Source organism: Amblyomma mixtum, chromosome 8, assembly GCF_055824585.1.
Source record: "Amblyomma mixtum isolate Tamu chromosome 8, ASM5582458v1, whole genome shotgun sequence".
Classification (NCBI taxonomy): domain Eukaryota; kingdom Metazoa; phylum Arthropoda; class Arachnida; order Ixodida; family Ixodidae; genus Amblyomma; species Amblyomma mixtum.
Genome location: NC_143019.1, coordinates 78,988,728 through 79,007,657, shown reverse-complemented (window position 1 = coordinate 79,007,657; position 18,930 = coordinate 78,988,728). Strand labels below are relative to the sequence as shown.

At 43.5% G+C, this 18,930-nt stretch overlaps 1 protein-coding gene across 2 annotated transcripts; it reads left to right on the top strand.

Moving 5' to 3' along the window:
* The first annotated feature begins 5,874 nt into the window (after positions 1-5,874).
* LOC149333130 (sulfotransferase ssu-1-like) lies at positions 5,875-18,125 on the top strand. Of its 2 annotated transcripts, XM_089558568.1 has the most exons (3): positions 5,875-5,931; positions 10,589-11,563; positions 17,746-18,125. In XM_089558568.1, the coding sequence occupies exons 2-3, from the start codon at positions 10,617-10,619 to the stop codon at positions 17,975-17,977; spliced, it is 1,179 nt and encodes a 392-aa protein (XP_089414694.1). In that variant the 5' UTR covers positions 5,875-5,931; positions 10,589-10,616; the 3' UTR covers positions 17,978-18,125. The 2 variants fall into 2 exon arrangements, with proteins under 2 accessions (XP_089414694.1, XP_089414695.1); XM_089558569.1 differs by lacking the exon at positions 17,746-18,125 and having other exon boundaries at positions 10,589-14,107.
* The last annotated feature ends 805 nt before the right edge of the window (positions 18,126-18,930 follow it).

Sequence of the window (18,930 nt, the reverse complement as noted above, 5' to 3'; positions counted from 1 at the left end):
TTACTTACAGTATTACAGTATTACAAATATTACAGTGGTACAAGTACAAGTATTACTGGGAGAGAGAGGACGCAGGGAAAAAAGCTGCTTGAATGCAGCTTGAGGGGCACCCTGCGCCCACACTGCTGAGGCAACGTATTGCCTCAGTTGTTAGTTTACAAGACAGCTACAGGTGAGGCACTCGAAAACAATAAATAAAGTATCAACATGAATATAATATCTACAGTGGCACTTAAACATTAGTATCACAATCACAACAAAAAGCGTCATAAATACTTAAAAAAAAAAAAACCAAAAGCATCACATCAACCAGGTGTACAACAGCAGAATTCACACGTGTTACAGCTTAATCACAGTTCGGAACAAGTTGTAATTAAATGTCTTCAAAAAGATACAAAATGGTTTTTAAGCTCTTTACCGTGATGCATTTTAGCGATATGTTGTTATTTTCTAAAACGTTTAGGTATTTTGACAGAATAAAAGATAAAGATTGCATACCGTATTTGGTCCGACAAAGAGGCAGTGACCAAGGAAAATGAGAGCGGGTATCGTAGACGGTTGAATAGCGAGACATTTTTAGAAGTGAGAGAGTGGTTTCATTGTTAGTAAAAACCGCAGTTTTGTACATTGATAGCAATCTGAAAGGAAACAAAGAAGTGAACTTTAGAATGCCAAATTTAATGAAGTATGGATGTGTGTGGGTCTGCCTCGATACGTTTGCTATGAGTCTAACTGCCCGCTTTTGTACTGTTATTAGTTTGGATATGTTGTGCTGGGTCGTCGTTCCCCAAACTGTGAGACAGTAAGTCAGTGATGGGAGAAAGAATGCTTGATAAATGAGGACCTTTACTCGAGACGGAAGTGTGTCCCTATGTTGGCAAATAAGACCGTTGAAGCGATTCAGTTTTTTCCGAACATGATTGACCTGTTCGTCCCAGGTGAGACACTCTGAGAAGATAACTCCTAAGCATTTTATGTTTTTCACGATTGCAATTGTTTTGCCTCCTAATGATAGGGTGAAATTGGTGTGAACAGTTTTGTTTCTTGTTCGGTATAAGACGGCCTTCGTTTTTTCAGAATTAACTTTTAGATGATTATTTCTTGACCACTCGTGAAGATATTCCAGAAACTTATTTGCTCGCGAAAATAATTCGGCTTCTGTGCTACCCGACAACAGTGCTGTAATATCATCAGCAAAGCCCACAAGGTCAACGGCAGGGGTAGAAAAGATGTCATTAATGTAAACAAGAAAAAGTAAGGGCCCCATTATGCTGCCCTGGGGAACACCAGAGAGAAGTGGCTCAAGGCTAGATAACTTGTTATTATGAGAAACCATTTGTCTGCGATGAGCTAAGTATGATTTGAGCAGAGACAAAGTGACTCCCCTAATTCCGTAGTGTTCCAGTTTTTGCAGCAGCAGATTATGGTTGAGCAAGTCGAAGGCTTTTGAAAAATCGACATAAATGCCAAGGACCAGGCATTTCCTCTCAAAGGCTTCAACTATTAGTTCTTTTTGCTTAATCAAAGCTGTCTCTGTCGATTTTTTAGGCCTAAAGCCAAACTGTTGGTCAGATAGGACACCATGCTTATCTAAAAATTTAGTTATTCTGGAACACATAATTTTTTCTAAACCCTTTGATAACACAGGCAGGATCGAGATCGGCCGGTAATTTGATAATTCTGATGTGTCGCCTCCTTTATGAATGGCAATAACTTTTGCGACTTGCATTTCTGTCGGAAAGATCCCTGTAGCGAGAGCAATGTTGTAAATGTGAGTTAACGGTACAGCAAGTAAGTCAATAATAAACTTAAAAGGTTTTATGCGGAATCCATCTTTGTCCTCTGCACTGCTACATTTTAGGTTGCTAAAAACTGTTACGACTTCAGTTTCAGTTGTGGGGAAAAGGAATATAGACTCGGCAACAATTGGTGTTTGCAAAGCGTAGCCGGGATTCGGTGCGGTGGAAGAAAGTAGGGTTTTTGTGATACTCGAAAAATGTTCATTAAATGCATTTGAGAGATCGTCTCCGGTAATAACGATGCCGTCTTTCATTACTGAGGTAACAGGATATTTGGGATTTCGGTTTAAGAGTTTGTTTAGTTGGAACCATTTCGCACTCACATTTTTACCAGACATGGATGAGAAAGTGCTGTTGTAGTAATTGAACTTCGCGGATTTCAGCTCTCGGTTAAGAGAATTGCGGTATTTCTTGTATTTCTCTAGCTTTGACGGGTCGCGGGATTTAATAAACTGTGCAAACAGCTTTTCTTTAACCTTTATTTTGCGCAGTAGGTCTTGCGTTAACCACGGCTTTTTAGCTTTTTGTTTGCGAGGACGATCAACCAAGAAGCATTTATCGTACACAGCCTTTAGTTTCTTAACCAGGATGCTGTATGCGTCATTCGCATCCTTTGAGCGCATCACATCATCCCACCTAGCTGCACACATATCCGTTCGGAAGCGTTCCAGGGTTATCATATCTATGCGCTGATAGCTATTGAAAACTTTTTGTCGGGCAGAATTGGACCTTGCAGCAGGAATGAAAGCGAAAGTTGGAATGTGGTCACTTACGTCTGATAGAAGTGTGCCAGCCTTTGCATTAGAAATTTCCGAGTTAGTAACGATGATATCTAGAGAGGAAGATGTAGAGCAGGTTATGCGAGTGGGAGTATTGATAAGGTTTGAAAGTCCGTAAGCATCAAAAAGGGACATAATTTCTGTTTGTCTGGTCGAGATGCTTTGCATGTCAACGTTCACGTCACCCGCTAAAACCAGTGATTGTCGATTGGTGGACACATAATCAAAAAGGCTTTCAAGCATATCAAGGCATTTCTCGAAACTACCGTCTGGGGGGCGATATAAAACAGTGTAAACTTCGCGATCATGCTCAACAGTTTGCATTTCATAGTCAGCAGTAGATAAAGTGAACTGTTTTACCTCTGTAACTGCGCGAGTATTCAAAACTTGGATTGAAACGCCACCACCTTTGCGGTCAGATCTATTGAGGGCAAAATGCGTGTAACCCTCTAAAATTAAATAGTTCGATTCGTCATGATACCAGGTTTCTGTGAACATTACGACTTCAAAGGAAAATTTAAAAGAGTCGAAAAGTGACTGTATTTCATCGTTCTTGTTGTTCACCGATCGGCAATTCAAATGGAAAATCTTCAGACTTGGTTCCTCGGCAACCTTGTTTAAAGCTACCGGAGCAAGCAAATGATAACTCTCCATTTTCAAGAGGAGCCATCGATTTAGTGCACTGACTTAGGTCATTTTGTTCACGTCCTCAGTGGTCATAATCTTTAGCACTTTGCTCTTTTCCATTTTCCGTGCGTAGATTTGACCTCCACGGACCCAGACAAATTTCCAGCCTGCCTCACTTTTCTTTGTGATTGCCAGTGCTAGCAAACGCTTGCGATCAGGGCATAAATGCTCATTTATATACACCTGTGTCTTTTCCTTGAACCCAAGTTCTTTGCAGGAAAGGTTCTTATTGCTTCTCGCTTTTAGAAGGACTGCATCGCGTTTTTTGCGGAGGACGAACTGGGCAACAACGTTAAATGCAGAAGGGTTTCCATACACAGGAACGCGATGGCATGCATCAAGGTCTGAGGCCGAGATTTCTTCGCCAATAACGTTACCGATTTTTCCCATGATTTCCGCTAGATCCTCCTCCGGTTCAACGGGTATACCTTTGATTTCTATGTTAGCATTTCTTGAATATTGTTCACATTGCACCAAGCGTGCCTCGCAGATTTTAGTCTGAGTTGTTAGCCAGTCACATCGCTCTTGCAATGCTTCATTTGTCTTTCGCAGATGCTCATTTTCATCAAGTGATTTCTTAAGGTCATCTTTCATTTCATCGTACTTCTCGCTTATGAAGTTCAGGCTGCTTTTTATGTCTCTGAGTTCTGAGCGGATGTCCCGCTCAAGGGATTCTTTGAAAGCTTTCAAGTCACCTTTAATTTCATTCTTCAGATCTTCAAACGCACTTAGCAAATCCTTATTTGGCATGATTGCACGAGGAACGCGGTTTCAATGCAAATACAGTTTCATGCAAAAAATGGCAGCAGTGGCGCAGCAGCTTTAAAGTACAGAACGAGCGGTTATGTCACAATTTTCAAAGCACCAACCTGCACAAGAAAGAGCCGGATAGCCAGGTAAGTGGGAGTGCCGTCCGTGCTGCTCACGCCACAGCCGCCTTGTAAAAAGTCGTCCGGTCAGTCGTCACGTTTTATAGATGCAAATGCGTTGACGTCACAGCTTATCCAGGCGTAGCTTGTGCGCAGGCGTGCCGATAACTGTCGATGCGGTTCACCGATTTCCATGCGCTGAAGTTCGACGTTGCTCACACGAGGCCAGTGGTACTGCACAAGAAAGAGCCGGATAGCCAGGTAAGTGGGAGTGCCGTCCGTGCTGCTCACGCCACAGCCGCCTTGTAAAAAGTCGTCCGGTCAGTCGTCACGTTTTATAGATGCAAATGCGTTGACGTCACAGCTTATCCAGGCGTAGCTTGTGCGCAGGCGTGCCGATAACTGTCGATGCGGTTCACCGATTTCCATGCGCTGAAGTTCGACGTTGCTCACACGAGGCCAGTGGTACTGCACAAGAAAGAGCCGGATAGCCAGGTAAGTGGGAGTGCCGTCCGTGCTGCTCACGCCACAGCCGCCTTGTGTCATAAGTGTCGTGCATCAGAATATAGCTATTATGTGCGAATAGCAGAATAGATGCCTAATATAGAATAGTTAACTTTTTAACTCTAACTGTTAGGCTCCTCAATTATTGAGGGTTGTATAGGCCACCGTCAGCGATATATATAGCAGTTTTTCGAATTTTGAAAACGCACTTACCCTCGGCGCTGTGGCCCAACAAATATTGGCAACATCGCGCCAAAATACATGCGCTTTCGAGAAGCTCGTAGACAAAGTAATCTCTCCAGTGCACGTAAGTCGTCTAAATAGCCAAAATTTCTTTTGCTACAGCACCGAGGTTAACCGCGTTTTCAGAACAGTAAAAACTGATACGGATATTCCTTACGGTGGGCTACGCGGATCTCAAAATCTAGGAAGGCTAACTGTAATAGTTAAATGTTAACTATTCAGTATCATTTAACCAGCCCACCAGTTAGCATGTTTTAGCTGTATGCAGATGTACTATATTGCTCATAATTCAATGCCGAAAAAAGCACTGTCCTAAATCAAAAAACCTATTTTTAAAAAAAATATTTAAAGTCCTAGGTGAAACACCCATGCGCTTTCGATCACGACTGACAATGTCGTCATGCTCGCAGAGAGAAGAACTTCTTAGAATGTTTTCCTCGAATCGACCGAACTTGAGTTTGTCTGTTTGCAATTTTTTCTCTATAGCAGGAAGGAGAATGAGAAATAGCCTCTAACGCCGTTCACTAAGTGTCACACTTCACTCTTGACATTCTCCTCCAGGCAATAATCCAAAGAGCGGAGCAACCTCCGGCTGGTTATCCACGCGTAAAGTGCGTGTTTCCGTCAGTATAACAAAATCTGAAAAGCTTCTACGTTGTACGCGACAGCAGTGTCTCATGGGTATGACTGTTTTGTCACGGACTGCCGCAACAGTGGACGTAAAAAGCAAAAAGGTAAGTCAAGCGTTAAATGAAAAGTCATAAAGCGCAAAAAGCTTCAACTCGCCTATTAGTCCATCACTGATCATCCTATAGGGGGAAACGCAATATATCCACAAATATCATGTACTTCGTCTCTCAGGCAGCACTATGATCTTTCTCCCTTTTAAGACGTTATCGCTGCCGAAGAATCTAATCTCTTTTCGTCACAATAGGTAGTGGCAGCCGCGTGACATCCGCTGGCATCTAGCTTACGTCGGGCGATTATCAAGATATCCTCCGCAGAGTTAGTGGTCGGACATCACAGAAGGATCCCGGCTTTTTTTTTCAGGTAAATAGTGTCTGAAAAGCATGGAAGCGCCTCAGTGTGCTGTGTGTTATCTCTCGGAAGCAATTATAGTTCTACTACGAAGAGTGTGACGTTAACTTAGCACCCCCGTACATATAGAGTGCGAAGGAGGCTCAGTCGTTCAGCGCAGGACCGCCCTCAATAATTGGAAAGCAAAGGCAGGGGCTTCTGTTTTTGTGCATGTATTTTCACTGATGATGATAGTTATAGTGACAAAAACCAGGCCTTAAGAAGGTTGACTGTGACCTGGAATTATGTCTCCATACGGAACAGAACGTATTAACGGTCTTTTAGACCCGCAGTTTTTTTTTTTCAGAGCACGAATTGCCGTCTTAAGAAATAGGAACCACCGTGTACAGTTCCTACTAATGGCGGGCTAATGCGGTTTTAACAGTCTGTGAGGTCTACGATCAGCCAAATTCGTTATTGCCTCTACGTGTTCTCTACCGTTCAGAGTCTCTTCGGCTGAGTCAACAAGATGCAAGCAGCCGTCCTTTACAGAATTGGGAGCTGATATGTTCGTGCGGGATACGCCTACCCGAAATCCGCATATTCCTCATCGCTTCATTCACCCACAAAAAAAAAGAACTTCCATCTTCTCGAAAACAAAGAGAGGCCCAAAAGTTATGTTGGCTGTTACCACTTTATCAAAAAGCAAGTGCAACGCTTCCTCTTGCCTCCATAATATTAAGCGTTATGCAAAACCACGACAAAGGCTGCTGTTATTCTCCCATTAAAATGCGCAAGTGGTAATTAAAGAAAGGTTGTTTTCCTCGGGTGGCTCTAGCGACTTTTGCTAGCCTTTAATGCTTGGCCTGCCAAGAGCGACTAGGACACCTTCTGGGCTGTGTCTTTGTTGCAAACAGAAAAAAAAAAGATGATGTGGTGAGCAAACAGTGGAGCTTATCGCGTTCTCTCACCGATTTCTTTTTCGCCTGGAAGAACATTATCAGCTGCCCTTTGGAAATACCTCTAACGTCAATTGCCACGTGCGGGCGCCGATATGAGTCCGCGCAATATTACGGATTATAGTGCATTTTGGGATTCCCAGATGGCAAAGAGTATGCGCAGCTCCTGTTCCACGGATTCGTGCTGAATTAATACGTCGTTCCATGAGATAAGTGTTGAACATGTGTAATGCGGACACTCTGTCATTGAATATAGAATATTCTCCTTTTTTGAAGGCGGAATACTATATAGGGCTACACACAAAGGGGGCAAGACAGACAAGCGCCTGTCCTGTCCCATTTATGTGTTGCGCTAAAAATTACGAGTATTGTGCTTCAATAACACAAACCAACTAGCCCTCATACAAACACTGCAGAATATTCTTTGCGGCGACTAAAACTGCTCTGCAACCGTAAGAAAGCTCGTTGAGGTTTGCTTAGTGCATTCGAGCTGATCATTTCCCACTATCTCCAATCGTAGCCCTTTTAAACAACAAAACTTTCAAAATTGTACAAGATTTTTAGAGAATGGAAGCTAAAGACGGCGTGTTTCTCAATACCATAAACTTGCATTATTCATTCCGTAGTTTTTTTAGAAGAAGCTCTTGAGATGCTCATTCAGGCTATAGAGAATTGAAACATTGTCCTCTCATGTTGTTTCAGTGGTTACGTTGTTTTACAGTATTATCAGTCTGTCACTGCTACGATTTCTGTGGGTATTGAACCTAAGCGAGCGCCTATGATTTCTTCGCACACAAAGCCCTGACTTCTGTGGTTTTTATTCTTAACCTTTATATGCCACCATCCCTTTCCTCCAGTTTAGGTTAGCAAATTGGTACTTTCTCGCGGTTGACCTCCCCGCTTTATTCTTGCTCTGTTATACAGCACGGTATTTTATTAGTGACCCTCTACATGCCAACTGGTGTGCGCATGTTCTTCACAGCCAACACACTAAATGGAGTGGTCGTTGCGGGTCATAGTCACCGAAAATGGCAGCTGGCAGATATCTTTGCGGTACTGCTGCAAAGCAAACACAAGACCGTGAAAACAGAGGACCCCCTTCATTTGAAACCATTGGAGTCAATTGTTGAACCGTGGTCTGCTCTGGCTATTTTCACTCCACATTAAAGAAATTTATCACTCGCTGCCACATGATCGCGCGCTGGAGGCAGCATTCATGCGTTTGGTTCTGTTACGTTCTAGAATTCCTGTGGCATTTCAGCCGGCGGCTGCTTAGACTACTGGGCCGCTTATATTAATTCCACTTATGAGACGTGCGGTGCAAGCGACTTTAATAGAAAAACGGGTATGGTCGGTTATGTACTGCTCCAGTCTTAAGTTTTGTTTACCTTGCCCACGACGGGAATTATACTCGCTGCACGTCTTGTAAGGATCGTTGTCACAAAGGTTTTAATATTCGCAGATGATTACTGCAGCGCTATGCCCTGTGATTATAGTTCTTTTTAAACTGCAGCATCAGACGTTCTCTCGTCCATGCATATGTACCTGTCGTGTCTCGTGTTGCCTCGTACGCTGCCTAAGAACTGGTAGTGACGCTCCATCGATTTAAGGTTATAATTAGTCGTATATCGCTTGTGTCGGCAGCTTGAGCCGAGAATGGCAAAGTTGAAACTCCCATGAAAATGTGCTCATTTCACGAGTGTACATTTTGAACCTGTGCTTCACCATTGCGCTAATGAATTCCGGCGTGCACTCAATGGGGGCAGTTTCATGAGCAGACACCCTAGCTTACTCAAACAGCGTTCCCGTAGCAACTACACTTTTCAGTGGCAGATTGCTTTTTAGAAAACCTAAAAGCAACAGTGATGTAGCAGATGATCACGATGCTCACGCCGGCTTGCCGTCGATTCCAGAACATCATCATAATAGTGGTTGACTTTGCCAATTCTTTGCAGTACCCGCCTCTTTAGTTTTGTGAAGTATGCAGGGCCAATCACTTTTATTGTGACACGGATTATCTCCGTGCTGGGGGCAGAGGTAAAGGCAAGGTGCCACACAGAGCCTCTGCGTTTCTGCAGTTCGAGGCAGTATAATATTTATACAAGATAAAAAATTTAACAATAGAGAAATTTCTAGATAAATTTACAGCAAATCTTCAAAATATTCCTAAAGTTTGCAACTGATGAATAGTAAATATAATGCACTCTAACAAAGCCAGCAGAAACACAACCAGTAGAATTCGCATCATGATTGGTTTTGTTTGTGACCTAAAAATAGCTGGAAGCTATTCGGGTGCTGTGCTGCAAGGTGGGCTGGAGGATCTTCTCTGAGGCTCTGAGGTGATCTTGCCACAGGGCTAAGCAGTGCCGTCGGGCACTGAGGATAAGTTTAAAGGTATTCCAGGCGAGCACCGAAACGCCTCCAAAACTCGGGTGCACCCCATCAGCGTCTAGCACCCTCGTCGAGGGGAATGCCTCCAGGGAGTAATACATGTAGAACATATTTTTGCTTTGAGCGCACAGTTCGACGAGCCTACAGTTTAACTTGCAGGTGCGTTGGTGGAATTTATCCACCATCCGCGTCTTTCCGGAACCTCGTCGGTGATTAGAAGCCCGCGGCAATACTAATGTGACATACGCCGTTGCTGTGGCTCAACCAGTCTGATTGAAGTTTTCCTCCTTTCTACGGAAGTTCTTCCATGCAATAAAGAAAAAAAAGCCGTTGCTGTGGCTCAGTGGTTATGGTGCTCGGCTGCTGACCCGAAAGACGCGGGTTCGACCCGGCCGCGGCGGTCGAATTTTTTTGGAGGAGAAATTCTAGAGGCCCGTGTACTGTACGATGTCAGTGCACGTTAAAGAACGCTAGGTGGTCGAAATTTCCGGAGCCCTCCACTACGGCGTCTCTCATAGCCTTAGTCGCTTTGGGACGTTAAACCTCATAAACCATAAACCAACCTAATGTGACATACACTACCCCGAATTTTGGCCTTGCGTTGTCAATAAACTTTAGCCCTTCCTCATAACGACTAAGGGCCGCGTCAATGCTTGTCCCGTAGAAGTTGTTGGTTCCCAAATTTTCAACCAGTCCGGTGTCACTGGGATGAACCAAGTCCAGGCGGTTTCTTGCATTGTTGATACCGACTCCAGGTTGAGAAATGAAGGCTGGGGCGCAGAGGCTTGTCGCGTCGAAGTGGTTTAGAGATGCTTCGTCTGCGAATCTCCAGTTAAAGCCCATGTTGGCAAGTGGAGCGGAAATTTTCAGAAAACTTTCCTTGAAGCGTTAAATGCAGCCATTGAAGAAAATGGATCGGGAGAGCATGAAGTACAGTACAGCATAAAAGAGTATATAGCGAAGTCAATGTTTCATTAAAAGAAACATATTTATATGGTTCGACGTTTCGATCGGATTGTTTCTTCGCTGCTGTAATGTAATGTCCGCGTATATAACGGTACAGTTTGCACAAAAGCATTCGCCACTGATGAAAAGCTAAGCTGCAAACGTCCTAACGAAAATTTAAATGATGCCTAAATCTAAAATTAAGAATAGGGTGGAGGATCACTCAAGACGAACTGAGTATAGTGCCACGTAAGTGTCCTTATGACAGAATATAAAGATTTTTGTTCGGTTTCTGTCATTCTCCGGATGATGTATTCAATAACTAGCATTGTTTTATGAACTGTAAAATAGAGAGCAGGTGCCAAATGACACTTTTGATTGCTTGTTCTATGCAGCTGAAGGTCGTGGCTCCTGTAAAATAGGATGGCTGACTCTCAGTACCACGAAGTTGATGGCTTCTACCTCAGCAAGAGCTTTCCTGTGCAATCTGTTCGCTCAGCACTTGCCTATAAGGCGCAGCCGGGAGACCTCTTTATCGTTAGTTACCCCAAGTGTGGCACCACGTGGATGCAGCACATAGTTTACAATATAATCAATAACCGGCCCCCTCCACGAAACGTGCTCGCCTCCATGATTGAGATGCCTTTCCTGGAAGCCCAAGGAGCCGAAGCGGTTGAAGAGATGAAACGTCCGGGGCCCATCAAGACTCACATGCCCTTTCGTTTCCAGCCATACGGCAGTGACTCCAAGTACATCTACGTGACGAGGAACCCCTATGACTGCTGTGTGTCTTTCTTCTACCACACAAGGGACATGCCAGATTATCACTTTCGAGACGGCACATTCGATCAGTTTTTTGAAATGTTTTTGGAAGGTAAGGTCGATTTTGGTGACTACTTCGACCACCTTCTTTCATGGTACGAGCACAGAAAAGACCCGAACGTTCTCTTTGTGACCTACGAACAGCTCAAGAAGGACATCAGAAGCTGGGTGCTGAGGGTTGCCGACTTCATCGGTGAAGAGTTTGGCCAGAGGCTGCGGAGCGATGAGTCTCGTTTGGAGAACGTACTGAATAATATCAGCGTAAAAAGCATGAAGGGGTGCATAAACGACAGCATGAAGAACATCCTTGGTGGTGTAGAATCTCTGCCGGGCAAGAAGTTGCCCAAGTGGGCCGAGTTAATGAAGGAGACCGTAGGGCCAGACTGTTGGGAGAAGCCAATGACAGGCGAATTCGTTCGCAAAGGAACCGTCGGCGACTGGCGCAATCATTTCTCAGAAGACCAGATTAAACGGCTGCAGCGTAGGATTGAAGAAAAAACAAGTGGAAGTGATGTCATGAGCTTGTGGAAAGACACGGACATTCCCAAGTAATGAGCCGGCGCAGGCTCTTGCGAACTTTCTTGAAGCCACGCATAGTTGTTGTGGGCTACGTGCAAGGCTTTTAGCAGCTATAATTTTTTTATGTATTTTGACTGGACGAGAGAGCCAGGTTTGAATTTTAGCCCAGATAACACGCTTACTTTAGGTAGTAATCTTTCAGTCGCAGGAAAAACACTTTACCCTTCCTTGCGCCGCGAATGAACTTCGATCAGCGCTCCGTGGCGCTGCTGTATGGCTTGTAGTGTGCACTGTATAGACAGCGGCATCGGTAAGTTCTACTTTTTTGAATGCCGCTTGTATCTCGCCATAAGTTTTTATTCCCATGAAAGTTTGCTCTGCCATCGATCATTTTAAAGCGCAATCAGTCAGGTCCGAATTTTGCGTTGATACTGGACCAGGACACGTTTTACGGTGGCTAAAGAGGAAATAATAACTTAACGTATATCCACTTTCTTTAACCAATATTCCTGGCCGTGATCCAAAAACTCAAGTATTTTTTTTCGTAGTCAGTTTACAATACGAACCACTATACTGCCTAAATTGTTTAATAATTGCTTGTCGTGTATGGTGCGGTCATTTAATATTTATTTTTTTATTTTTTGCCATTTTGAGAAATATCTTTAATTAAATAATAAAGACACTGTTGCGAATCTTGCTGGCTCGCTTCCAGGAAGATGTCTTTTCTTGGGAAATAAAATTAAATTGGCTTTTTATAGTTCTTACGAAATAAAGCATTACATCGTGACTCAATTTCCGCACATGTTAGAAAGAAAAATTCACTTACTAAGAAAACCGTTACTGACCAAATAGAATTATCTTAGTTCCATTTGTAAATTATACAGAGTAATAACTAGGAGCTTACCGAGAAAACAATGCTCAAAAACTAAATAACAGCATTTTCAGAAACTCTAAAGACTTTTGTCGCGCAGTCACAACTCTAAAATGAGTTCTGTGCTTAAAGCCGTTTCTTTCATACTCCTTCCCCATTCTTCCCTTCTTGCTTTTGGGAAGGGTCCGGTAATCTGCCCTAGTTATCAGCCTGATATCCGTGTGGTTTACCATCGTATTTTGAAATGCACCTAGTTCGACACAATGTTTTGCTCAATATAAGCACTTCCTTCGCAGACCTCTCGTGAGGCTAGACGTCGGTGTCTTGACAATGTAATTGGAAAGAAGAAAACAACTGTCAGCTCTTCTATCCTTTCAATATTAGACCTTACTAGAAGGAAAACAACTGATGCTGCTCCAACTTTAACAAGCAGCGATAATGCACCCACAGAGTGTACTTTTCTAGAATGTTCTCTGAATCATATCAAAAGAAAACATGCTTTCAGCCCCTTTTCTTTGTTTTCGAACAAAAAACAACTACCCTAACAGTGCTTAATCAGGCTGTCGCCACATTTAAAATGGGAGATTGATCCTATTTACAGTATTATTAAAACCCTTCCTGCACTCATATGCCAACCTTCTTCCGTCCTACACTGAGACACTCTAGAGATGCACCGCCCTTCCTGCCGATTTTATCTTTGAACGTCCTTCGCGCTTATTTCTTACCAATTGCACGTATGATCATTCGAACTTTTCTGCTGCTTGAGAAACCGCGATCTTGTGTAACTGTTTTTTGCTGCATTGATGATCACTATTTGCCGAGCAGTCTATTGCACACAGTTGGTTATCATTCGTTGAATCACGTTCATTATCAACCGTTAGGTGGCCGTGTCTGGCTCATTACCTGCAGTTCTGATCCTCTTTCGTGGCAAATTAAAACCACGACTAGACTTGCCATGCGTCACGCCCACTCACTGGGCCAAACAGACATGCTGGATACAGACCAAATCTTTATTTGCAAAATAATGAATTACTTCGCAGTGAGTATGCAGGCGGAACCTCAGAACTCGTGTAAGAGTTGTGAGAAAGGTTCCTATTATAAATCACTCTATAAAACTGATCAAGCAAAAAAAAAAAACAAAAATATAACTTCAACAATAAAGAGCCGCGTTAGCAGTTATATATTAATCAAAATGCGCTATTTTAGTGTCCTAGAAAAATCATGGCAGTAATTTATGCTTGTATTGTATTTATATGCTACGGTAGTGCGTTCCACTTCTTAATGGCAGCTTACGTAATTGAATACGCGAAAATAATGAATTCTAATGCGCCGGTCCTGTAGCGGAGCTGTAGATGAGCGAGTTGAGAAAGTAATGCTACGTTTCAGAAACGTTGCTATAGAGCAAATTACGATATTCGTCAATATTTTAAATATTATATTGGTTACGCATGATTATATGCTTTTATCGACGTTTAGTGTATTATGTAGCTGAAAGGTGAAAGCAACAAAGAGTAACTGGAGAACGTGGATAAATACGATTAAGTATGAAAGTGTCAAGGACGGCCAGCAAGAGACAAAAAATTGTGCTATCATTTTTTTATCGAAGGATCTTGCAGTGCATGAAACATCGGCGCATTCGACTGTCATTTTGCAAGCTCCCGTCAGGAGGCGACGAAAAGCATCAATCGGCCACAGCGCATTAAAACAGAGACACGGTGTAAACGAAACGAAGTCAAGGGCCGACATCTTACTTTCTCGCGCGGTTGTTGCTTCATGAGCGTTAAACCAACCGGCAAACCTATTTATATTAGCAAAATAGCGGAGGCGAAACTGGGAATTTTTCCCCTGATGTGATAAATTATGCGTGTCAGTAAAACTTCAATACAGTAGATTTCACCTAAAACTTCACAAAATTTTTAAAAATATGCTTTATGAGTTAGAAGACCGCTTTTATTCGGCAGAGCTTTGTCAGCGCTGTAGTGCATCAGATTATAGGTAAGATGTGCTAAATAGCAGGCTGGTTAACTAATATTGAATAGTCAACTTTTCAACAATAACTCCTAGGCTCCTTAATTATTGAGAGGCGTGTAGCCCAACGTACGTAAGTAGTATCTATATCGGTTTTTAGAATTTTGAAAACTCCCTTACCCTCGCCGCTGTGGCCCAGCAAATATCGGCAAGAATGCGCCAAAATGCATGTACTTTCGAGAAGCTTGTAGACAAAGCAACCTCTCCAGTGCACGTAACTGGACGAAACAGCCAAAATTTGTTGGGCCAGACCGTCGAGGGCAACCGCGCTTTAAAATTGTAAAAACTGATATGCATATTACTTACGGTGGGCTACGCGCATATCAATATCTAAGGAGACTAACAGTAATAGTTAAAAAGTTAACTATTCTATGCCATTGAACCAGCCTACTAGTTAGCACGTTTTAGCAGTATTCAGGTTTAATACATTGCTGACAAAGCAATGCCGAAAAAAGCGCTCTTGTAAGTAAAAAAACCAGTTCTTATTTTAAATTGTGTCAAGCTTACGTGAAACACCCTGGAGTTTTCCATCACAACTGACAATATCGACATGCTCGCAGAAACAAGAGCTTCTTGTTTTCCTCGAATCAAACGAATTTGAGTTTGTGTGCTTCCAACTTTTTCTGACTAGCAGGTAGGAGAGCGAGAAATACCCTCCAAAACCGTGCACTACACGCCACACTTCACTGTTGTCATTCTCCTGTAGGTAATTAATCCGAAGCGCGGAAAAACCTCCAGCTGGGTATCCACAAGTGAAGTGCGTGTTTCCGTAGGTATAACAAAAGCTGGAAAGCTGCATTGTAGTACGCGACACAAGTGTCTTATGGGTATGACTGTTTTGTCCCGGACTGCGGCAAATGTCGAAGCAAAAAGTAAAAAGGTACTGCCAATATGTACGCGCCGCTTGTTATCACGAGTTGTAAGTGCGGCTGCGGTGTCCTGTTGTCTCGCCACATCCCTGCCGACTCCGAGGTGCATCGGCAGTGAACGTCGTTGGTCAACACAAAAGACTTGTGCCGAAAACAAGCATACACATACGGTAAACGCGCATTGTGAATGAAATATGGGCAGAATGTAATCCACTCTCTAAGTTTAGAACTATAGCAATTAGAATATACAAGGTCGTTCAGCGAAGTCACTTGAACCAGCAACTTTAAATATAAGGTTGCTAAATTTAACGATTGTTGGGTCCCTTCCATCGGAGCGGCTCACACCTCCCCACACGTGGTATTTTGGCGGTGATGAAGCAGAAGACTATCGATCATGCAGATGATGAAATGAAAAAAAAAATGTTTACGGAAATATACAACAGAAAACTCAGTTACACAAGTAAAGTCACACAGATAACACAAAAAAAATTCAAAGAATTGATCTCGACTGTTACTTCTCGACCTTCTCGACCGAAGGGTTTCAATTAAAGCCTAGATATCCTCTAAATACGGGCTAAGCACGCAAACTCTATCTAGAATGATGTTCAATGCTTTTAAGCCCCATTTTAATGGCTTCACAAATAAATCTGTTAGGGCGGTCACTTTACGAGCTCCGCCCTACACTTCGCGTAAGCAGTGAAGTTTTAATACAAAGCCGCCACAGCCACTGCAGGTTAGGCACAGTCTTGAAACCAGGGCTCGGCTAAAAAGAAAAACATATTCCGGAAACCACTACTACGGTAGCTCTTTCTCCTCTTCTTCTTTTACTCCCTCCTTTGTCCCTTCACAAATGGAGCGGTTCGGGTGTCCACCGAGACAAGTGAGACAGTTAGTGCGTCATTAATTTTCTTCAAAACTAATTTTCAGCACAACAAGCAAACATTCACGACACTTGTAGAATCGTAGCTTCTTGGGCCAGTCGGTGTACGCGTCCTCTTCAGTTGGTTTCTCTAACCGGTACCATTCACAACACCCTCTGCACACAGGAGTCCTTGCCCTCATCGCGTGATGCTCGCTTCCTTTCTCCTTTGTATGTGCATCTCCGCGTCCGGCATATAGCCGCCGCAGCCACGTGCCACCTCATGAAGAATGACGTGCTTTTTAGCTAAATGCCAAGGCGCGTAATTTCCTTGGCTAATCGCGGAAGTGTCGCTTGAAGACGCGCAAGGCAGGAAACCAGCCCCGCGACTCTTCCGTGCTGGCATGAATGCCTGCAAACGAAAGGGCCCCTCGTAAAACTATTCGCAGGTCCGCATGTTTCCGCGGGAACGAAAAAGGATCAAGCGGCGCTGTTTCAACTGACCTAGTTCTATGTGGAACATGCCATGAAGTAACTGGAACCTGTGCTTCCCATAAAAGCTTGGAGGAAGAACGACGAGCTGACTGATCCAGTAATTAAAACATGGGCCACATAATTTGCATAAATAAAGGCATAAAAGGGCTGTAAAGGTGTGTCCCTCCTAAAAAAGGCTAAATGAGCCTCGTTCCTGATGAAATAAATGTAAAAGAGGCTTCAACTCGAACTTATGTGGAACCACCAACGTTTGCTTGGGACCGATATTAACAGTATAGGCGTGGCCACTGTACGCCATAGGGGTGGCTTGAATCAGGTATCGTTGGTTGGAAAGATAGCAAAAGGTAAAAGATTCTGTTAAAATAAAAAAAGATAGAAATATTTCTTCCGTCTTGGGGATTGTAGAGAGGGCGCCAGTGCAGCCGAATTGGCAGCATGAGGAGGAGGTAAGCACAGGCAAGAGTGTGATGTGCTTGCTTGCAGCGGCGCTTGCGTACCGAAGACAGCTGTTGGATAAGGAGTAACGGTAATTCAAGCTTTGTATGCACTAGTGTCTTGCGCGCCAAAGGTGCATACGTCATAGCATATTAAAAAAAAGCGCAGAAGAGCTTTCATATGCGTTTTATAAAACCGCGTTCGCTTAGTGAGTAAATGGGAAGTGCCTTAGCGCTAAGTGTTTGAGGTGTTCGGCTACTGAAGGTCGCCCAAGGTCAAGGATTGAATCTCGGCCCTGGGGGTCGCATTTTGATGGTAGGCGAACGCAAATACTCCCTGGCTGCGCGCTTTCTGCGCACGTTAAAAAGCACGTATAGTGTAAAGTAATCCGAAGCCCTCCACTACGGTGTTCCTCATAGTCCACTTATCGCTTAGTGAAGTTACATCGATTATATCACCTAACAGAGGAACACTGCGAGAGGATGAAGGAGGGAAGACATCGTTATTGGGGGTCGCCAGCAGAGTGGCTTGCTGTGCGTTACATTTTTTAATGAAGTACTTCACGCTGCATAGTGCAAATATTGCGTGATATTTTAACTGTGTATGCCATGTCTACGCCCTTCCCAAATACACATACTCGCGACCTTTTCCTAGGGAGCTGGCCGCCAAAGACCGAGCGAGAAAAGACGGAAGCTGTGAAGTGGAACAGCCTATCACCCCGCATGCAGATAGACGACGGAGACCAGCAACAAGACCACAAAGAGAAGAGATTAGGCGTCTGTCGCTGCAACTTTGCACGCCGAACGGACGACGACTACATGCAAGCAGCTGCACCTGCAACAACTTGCACTATTGTCAACGAACACTAATCTTTTTTGCACACTGACTGAGCACATGTTCCCCACTTTATGATGAATCTTTGGATAGAACCCTTAATTTTTCCTTTAACACCTGTCGGCTTAGTAAAACTTTGAAAGGCCCAGAAATCTAAACGCTTCCTTTACCGAAAGTTCATTAGCTCACCTTATTCTTCAAGCCCTCCTTTGCCCTTTAATATCTAGCAGAACCACTGAACGGTTTCCTGGCTCTTGAACAAAGCGTGAGATTCTTAAAAGCCTTTTTCCGCATAAATCTAGGTTGGAGTTAAGCGCTTGGAAAGAGCCTAAGCCACCTCTTACATTATTTGCATAACTTCGTTGTGCACATTTTTACGCCAGACCCCTTTCACTGTCAAACCATGTCCATTCGTTGTCTTCTCTTCTTGGAAGTAGCGCTGCCTTCAACTCTTTCCATCCTAAACCGCGCAAAAACTTTGGCGCAATAAAGAATGAGGGTTGGAAATGACAGAAACGAAGTACCGTTCGTCTTTTGCATTTCTACAGATTTTTTTCGATATGATGCATAACAAATTTAGTCTACTCCATAATAACGAGAGCGGATCAGGTGCCTTCTAGACTGCTCCCTATACTCACAAAGGAGATTACGCTGTGAACTTTATTCTGTTTTTTAATGTGCTATCATTACAGTTCTCGTGACACCAAAACAACCCAAATGTCTGCTGTCACGAAATAAGCTGATTAAATGAGAGAGGTAACGTGATTTTTTACGTTACCACAACCGCCCATCGTTTTTACCTGGCCAAGGATTGTGAGCAATCTGCCACCGTGGAAGGTGGCAATTAGATTAATGATTGGTCGGGAGAAGGCAGGCAACCATTTGACGTCATCGCAACCTGTTCACCGGGTTATGACCAACCCAGGCTTTAGACAGCAACCGAGATACAGAGCTCAGTGGTTACCTGCTACAGCACCTATGGGTCCGAATATGGCCGTTGATGAA

Bases quoted from the DNA above. Each gene is read 5' to 3' on its own strand.
- LOC149333130 (XM_089558568.1), top strand. From the start codon at position 10,617: ATGGCTGACTCTCAGTACCACGAAGTTGATGGCTTCTACCTCAGCAAG. The intron at 11,564-17,745 runs GTAATGAGCCGG...ACCTTTTCCTAG, and splicing joins AAAGACACGGACATTCCCAA to GGAGCTGGCCGCCAAAGACC.